General features: G+C 40.5%; 1 protein-coding gene across 1 annotated transcript; it reads left to right on the top strand.

Moving 5' to 3' along the window:
• The first annotated feature begins 338 nt into the window (after positions 1-338).
• tm4sf1 (transmembrane 4 L six family member 1) lies at positions 339-7,396 on the top strand. The gene is made up of 4 exons (XM_085137818.1): positions 339-959; positions 3,882-3,950; positions 4,487-4,629; positions 6,244-7,396. The coding sequence occupies exons 1-4, from the start codon at positions 780-782 to the stop codon at positions 6,440-6,442; spliced, it is 591 nt and encodes a 196-aa protein (XP_084993944.1). The 5' UTR covers positions 339-779; the 3' UTR covers positions 6,443-7,396.
• Positions 7,397-7,650: the final 254 nt, after the last annotated feature.

The raw sequence follows: 7,650 nt of genomic DNA, 5'->3' as shown, positions 1-7,650 counted from the left end.
TGGTAAATGGACTGATTCTTATATAGCGCTTTTCTACTCTCCCGGAGTACTCAAAGCGCTCTATACAACACGCCACATTCACCCAGTCACACCCATTCTCACAAGCACTTTATCTATACTTAGTGCTATCTAACTACATTCACACACATTCATACTCCGATGGACGCATCGGAGAGCAACTTGGTGTTAGTATCTTGCCCTAGGATACTTGACATGCAGACTGGAGGAGCCTGGGATCGAACCTCCAACCTTCCGATCAGTAGGTGACCTGCTCTACCTCCTGAGCTACAGCCAAATATTATAGACTATCCCAGATTATGGATCTGCTCTTATGATTAAGTCACTGTGAGGGAAAGTGGCTCCTTGCTGTGTAAGTATAAGAGTGCTCTAAAAGACCCTGCTATCTAAGAGGCTGTGGGAAACACACACACACACACACACACACATTTGTGGGTTTCTTCATTATATTTGTGCCAGAGTTCTATTGGGTCACCCTCCAGCTTCCTGTGAGTGTGTACTTCCTCATACACGTGTCATGGCAGAACCTTCTCAGCAAAGGAAGGAAAATCTAACACACTAGCAGTTACACACACGCACAAGCACACACACACACACACACACAAACACCAGGGTCTTGTCACTTATTTTCGTTTCCTGCCTCCCCAGCTGCTCGGACCCTTCCCTCCCCTCTTTCACTCGGTCTCTGCCTTCCTCAGCCCATTCTAGCTCTCTCCTCTCCACCCTGTGGTTGTGAGCGTGGATTTTCTGGGGGGTGAGCGATGTGTTGTTCGGTGGGTTTTGCCAGGTCTTTGGGCCTGGCTCTGTTGCCTCTGGCCCTTTGCTGTATTGTGGCAAACCTGCTGCTGCTGTTTCCCATGGGAGAAATCACCTACATTAAGCAGGACCGCCTGGCCAGCTACATCTGGTACTTTGGTGGCCTAGGAGGTGGGGGGCTGTTGGTGAGTACAAAAATAAAAACAAAAAACCCTCTTTGATCATCTTCTGTCATTTTTAATTTGTAACATTATAGTTTAGGGTTTAAGTCTGATTGGATCATCAGATATCTGGAGGTTGAATCTGTTTTTAACTTCCGGTCATGATGGTGACTGTGCTCAAAGATTCATTTATTTAATACTTTGTATTACATGGAGAATAAACACAGTGGAGTAGTGAAGAGAAAATATATTATTAAATTATTATTAAATATATTGTTTTTTCATTTTTTGCTGTTTGAACGGTTGGCAGCTGTAGTGGAGAAGAAGAAGAAACTAGAAGCTTGTGCGTCTGAAGGTTTATTTGTGTTCCATTTGATGAGCTGTTACTGAAAACGTGACATCACATGGTATAGAGTTCAATGTCCTTTTACTAAAAGTTCAGCTTGGATGCTATATAATAAGCATTTTTTTTCGTACTGTGGAAAATTTAAAATATGTGGCAGCAATGTGATTTGGGACAGATGCCAGTGGTGTATCTATCTCCTTTAGATGAGGTGAAAGGGTGAAATTCAGTGATTCTCAGTGTAGTGAGATTTCCTTTTCATTTGTAGCCAGCCATTGTTTATCATGAGTCATTTTCACTGCCGTGTGTAAGAAGCATTCTCTCACCCGTGACCATGTGACTCTGAAACACTACCCAGTTAGCAGATGAAATCCTTTAAAAGCGCGATTACAATTTCTGGATGCTTATGTCACCTTCCTGCCTCCCTCATTCAGCAGTAAGTGTAGCAGGTGCTGGCACATGTAGTCAGTGGCAGTGCCACTATGTGTAAGAAAGCCTCGCTTTTGTTGATAAGTTGATACTAGTCAATACTCATTTATGCTTTCAACTTGCTTTTAACTTCTACTAAATTAGTTTAGTTGTAGTTGAGAGCATTTTGGTTGAGTTTTGATTTTACGTCAAAAGTTTGTTAAATTCTGGTCGTTTTCCCATCAGCACCTTTCAGACAGAGTGTTTGCAGTTGCTCAGTGAGAACAATGGAGTTTTGTGTGCATCCACAGTTAATCCGTCTGCTCTGCATGCCGCTGATCTGATGGGTTTATGCTCAGACTGAGCAGAAAGGAGCTGTTCTTTTAATTTGGTTTTGTGGAGGAACAGAGGAGAGACTGTAATCCCCCCCCCACCCCCCCAGACAAGACCAAGTGTGTTAATCAGCAGAGCACGTGCACATTTTGAGTAAAAAAAAATATGCTCAGAGTGTCTGTGAAAGTGCTCAGGGTTTGAACAAGTTGTAGCATCAAGACTTTGTGAAGAACAACATGATAAAGACTGGATGTTGTGCATTCCACTATCGCCCTTGCCTATGTTTCTGATTTTTCAGTTTGGTCTTAATTGAAATGTTCAAGCTTTCAAAAGCAGGCACCACTTATGGCAGGTTTTGAACCTTTTTTTTAAAAAAAAAACCTTTCTGAGTGAGTCTGTACGGCGGCATTGATAGCTGGTGGTATGAAGGTCTGTGAAGTTATGAGAGAGAGAACTTTAAACCTTTAAATCCTGCATAGGATAAAGGAAAGAAGCCTGAAAACCATACTGACTTACACTGTAAATTCTCACTTTCCTGCTCTTTCTCTGTAATATGTCACGTCTTTAACTGCTAAAAGGTTCTCAGTGTAATTACTTTTAAACAAGCCTGATAAAATACTTATAAAGGGCAGTCTGACTAAAATCCATCTTGGGCCTCTTTGTCTGAGAAAGGAATGATTTTTAGTTTGAGTTTGTGTTAGTCTTTCCCTCTCTGGGCTTTATCTTTCTCTGTGGAAATGACCAAATGCTGAGAGTCAAAGAGCAAACCGAACCAATCAGGGCATAATCTATTTTTGGGTTACTCCCTTCCTCTCCCTTGCTCTTCTGGCTTCCTTTTTCCTTCTCTTCCTTTCTCACTGTGCACCTCCCACCGCTGCTTGTCGTCAGCCTCCCCTGCTGCCTCTGTTATAGGATGGGGCTTTAAGAGGGATGTCCAGGATGTGGAACAACACTCTGATCCCTCTCTTTGTTTCTGTTCATACGTTAATGTGTTAAACCAAGGGAACCGCCTTTCCTCTTTTACGATGTAGTAGGAGAGCAAAAGATACCGACACAGGGAAGAGGAGGACAGAAAATAAGGGATGAAGAAGATAAAAAGTCAATTCCTGAAACAAACAGATGTTGGATTGCCTTTAGTTCTTGAGTTGGACACACAAGTACACTATGTGGCAGCTGCCGCAGTTCACACTGCACTTTATATGGCCTGTGCTCATGTTTGCCCATCTCAAATTACTCGTACCATTGGGACGCAGAAGGGTCTGTCATAAAGTTATGTTTGATGTGCACTATTAATTAACTCCAACTAGAGCAAACTGTTTCTCTCTGTTAGGGCATTGAAGAGAAAGCAGGCTTATTCATGTGGAGGTTGGCCATTTTGTTTTGGACCAGAGTCAAATAGTGTACAATATGTATCATTAAAGTCACTTTGAATTTGGATCTCAGGGAGAATAATCACATTTTTCACCACCTACATGAAGCCAAAAACAGTTTTAAGACTTAGTCCCATTAAAAAACTTACAGCTGAATGAACATTACAGCTTCACGCTGATTGTGTTGAATATATGTGATTCGTTGTTAGGTGACATTTGTACAGTATTTAGTGCGGCAACATGACATTTGAGGATAGAGTGTGCCTCATGTTGGCTAGATTGCAAAGCTCTTTGAGAAAACGTTGTGGTATATGCTGTATGAATGAAACACAGGATTTAAGTTGTAAGCGGTGATCAACAGTAGGTGGCAGTAGAGATGCTGGTACAGAGCACTGAATTACTCTGGCAGCTCCTAAAAAATGCAAAGATTGCTGTCATTGGGTGCTATTAATGATCAGTAAAACAAATAACAAATACTTTCTGTACTTTTAGATGCTGGTTCCAGCTGTTGCCTTCACCACGCTGGGGAAATGTAGTTGCTGCTGGAATGAGAGTTTAATGGTAAGAAACATGTTAAGGTGTAAATAATGCTTAAAAATCTACAAAGGAGACGCTGTGCTGCACAGAAAATTGTGTTCACAACATGCAGGCTGTTATTTCCAAACTGCCGGCTGCCATTTTCATTTTCTTACATCTAAATGTTTTCCCTTTTTTTTCCTCACTACTTGTTTGATTACAAGGGTAAAGTTTTTAAGCTGCCAAACACTGTGTCCTTATGAACTGAATGCTAATTCTAAGCCAGCTATGATAACTCAACAAGGCCCCCATTGTTAGGTAACACTCAACAAAGTAAGCTTGGCTCACACCCTTCAGGCCACAGGCACAGCTGCAGCTACGTGTGTGTGTGTGTGTGTGTGTGTGTGTGTGTGTGTGTGTGTGTGTGTGTGTGTGTGTGTGTGTGTGTGTAGCAGCTGCCTCCGTATCTCATTTATGAAATGCATAAGTGAAGCAGCTTTCATTCAGACAGAAATAAAGCTGCACAAAAACACGAAAGCACGTGTTTAAAAATCCCTTTGTGTGCTGCTGTTCCTCTGTAGATGTGTGGGTCAGTGTTGGCAGCTGTGGTCGGTCTGGTGGGGTCTGCCTACTGTTTCATCGTATCAGGGTATGCACTCCTGCAGGGCCCCCAATGCTTCACCTCGTATGGATGGTCGTACCCCTTTGCAGACCAAAAGGGCAGGTAAGGATACATCCTAGCGCTTTGTGTATGAAGATGTAGATGCCTGCATAGGTGCGTGTTTTGTGCGCTGTTGTGTAACAATCGTTTCGTTATCAGTTAATGTTGTCTATAAAATGTCATAAAGTAAGAATTCAGGTAAGATTTTGAAATGACTTGTGCAGTCTTTCGTGCTTTTCACTTTCGTATTCAGTTTATTATTTCAGCTCTCTTACGTCTTCTGAAAGATTATCAGTATTTTGAATACAAAGGTAATTTTTAATATAAATACCTGTATAAAAACAAAACAAACAGAAAACCAACTGTATTTTTACTGAGCTTTCTAGTACAGCTGAAAAAGTTGTAACTCTAACTTATAATGCTGCAACACAGATTAATAAAAGAACGATTATTAAAAGCATGCTTTTACACAGAAACTGTGAAAAGAGATTATATCACATGCATTATTATTTACGCATTATTACTATGTATTATCAGGTAATTAAAATACAGAAGATCAGTCACCTTCAGTTGTGGGTCTCTGCCTTCACGTTTTTCTCCATTAACTGAAAAGCATGCTGGGATGAGATCAGTTAACTTGACCGTTGAAGAATATCCTGTTTGATTATCTTGAGAAAATTTGCACTGTGCATTTGTGCTGTTCGATTAGTTTTGCAGCATTTAGCTGAAGCTGAGCAGAGAGTATAGCCATTTACTGGTATAGTCTGGCATATTTGCTCTATAACCAGCGGATTGCACATGGCTGTAAACCCTATATTTCTATATATTAAGATATTGGTTAGATGTTGCAAAGTTTATGTTTTTCTGGAGTATAAATAATGTTGTCAATAATTGTAACATACACTTTAGTTATTGTCTGTGGCCTTTCAGGCTGAAATGATTTGTGCATTCATTTATTCTAAAAAAAGCACCAGATTGTTGAGTTGACCACTCTTAAAGCTTTTGCTAGTTTATTATGATTCTTCAGTCTACAAGTGACCTCCCTCACTTGCACTGTCCTCCCTTAAGGCCTCATCTTTAAAATTAGAGTAGGAAAGCTTTTAATTTAACACTTTGAATCAACTCATCACATTTTGTCTGCTCCATCTATCAGTTCGCTTCAGTTTTATTTATGTAGCACCAAATCACAACAATAGTCTCCTTAAAGTGCTTAACCCTGTCATCCATAATGGACAGCTATTCAGAGGCAGTTTTCTTGTATTTGTGTTAGTGTTGATGGTTTACTTGCACATAAACCCCTACATTGGACACTGATATGTCACTCCATACTATAGCCTGCTGCTCACTGGTCGTTTAAATTTCAGTCAGAACATGGTATATTGTGTTTAGGTGAAAACTAGAATTAAATTAAAGGATTTTAAGTGTGCCTTATAGTGCGGAAGATACGGCACCTAAGAAAAATACGCAACAGTAGGAAGGAAAAAGTCAGGCAGAACCAGGCTCAGGGAGGGGCAGCCATCTGCCATGATCAGGTTGGGGTGATTTCTGCATTTGAGTCTTTGCTGCCTTTCTGGAGAGAATGTAGCGCAACAGCACTTGCTCTAATTTTCTGGATCAGTTATGCCTTCACCAGTTTGTGACTTGCTCTTTGATAATCTCACTTACTCTCTGTCCCAGGTATCTTCTGCAGCCAGAAACGTGGACACGGTGCCTTCAGCCGGTTAACATCATAGAGTGGAACATCACTCTGCTGTGTGTCTTACTGGGCCTGGCAGTGCTGGAGTTCATCATCTGTCTCCTACAGCTGGGAAATGGCCTAGTCAACGCTGTCTGCCGGCCCTGCTGCTACAAGCAGGAGTACAGTCTTAATGCTTAGATTCACCTGCACAGATGCATGCAGATACAACCATAGCGTACATGTACATTACAGTAATGGACACAAGCACAAAAGGAAGTCTCCACACATAACCTCACTGCAACGTGTGTGTGCGTGTGTGTGTTTGATTACAGCACCACATCTCCAGTCAGCCAGGTTAGATTTGTAATCAAGTTTATTTTCAAGTTCAGTCAAAGTCACCAGTGGTGCCAAGATATGTGTCTGCAACAATGTAGCTCTGTATGACTTTTTTTTATTCCATAAGTAGGACATTGTAACTTACTTTAAAAGCAGGCATAGCAAGCCAACATGTACAGATAGTAAGAGAGGATGGGAGTATTAGGTTTGCTGAAGTAAAGTCTGTCAAACGTGGTGCACAGGCGTGCTCAGTTTCTTCACTGTTATTTTATGTTGTATGCTACACAGCTGTGTTAACATTTTTAAGGCCTGAAGAGAACTACGTTAATAACAGAGCAATCAGTATCAAATCAACTGCCTGATATTGTTTGATAATGTGAACATTACCTTCTTTTGGGTATTTCCTTTCCCTGGTTAATGGTGTTTTTGCAAGAAACAGTGCGTGTTGCCATGATTTTAGTCTTTGAATGTGCCGTCTTGGCTAAAATGAAGCACAGTGATGTGCCCTTTATGTCTAGTTTTATTTTTGTGGTCCCAGGACTTGCAGTGTGTTGGATCACACATGCAACACAAGCCGATTTTCTTTTTGTGCATGAGTGTGTGTGCGTGCGTGTATGTTTTTGCATCTATTTTAATTTTCAGTATACTTTGTTGTAAATTGTTGTTTTAATGTTTCTCAGATGCTAGTCCAGTGTTAACAAACATTATATATATATATATACACACACACACACACATATATATTTTAGTGGCATATTTTTATAATGTATGGTTTGTTTGTGCTGCCTTGAATAAAAACGAACAATTTCTGTTTTATATGTATGCATCCAGAGTTTTATTATTTTACAAACAAAAACAAAACAAAAAATCAAACTGTTGCTTCTGTAGAGGGGAAATATCCCAGACGCAAATGCAATCATGTCTTTGAGGTCAAAATATGGATTTTTTTGTGTGCAGCTCCTGTTGTGTGTTGTAATCAATACTAGTGAGTACTGAGTACTACAGTTTCCAGAGTTGACTGATACTGATATTTATCAGATTGAGTAATTGTTGCCTTTAACCCTGAGAGC

This window comes from Neolamprologus multifasciatus, chromosome 17 (assembly GCF_963576455.1).
Source record: "Neolamprologus multifasciatus chromosome 17, fNeoMul1.2, whole genome shotgun sequence".
Lineage (NCBI taxonomy): Eukaryota > Metazoa > Chordata > Actinopteri > Cichliformes > Cichlidae > Neolamprologus > Neolamprologus multifasciatus.
Note: the sequence above shows the minus strand (reverse complement) of the source record. Positions and strands in the feature narration are given on the sequence as shown.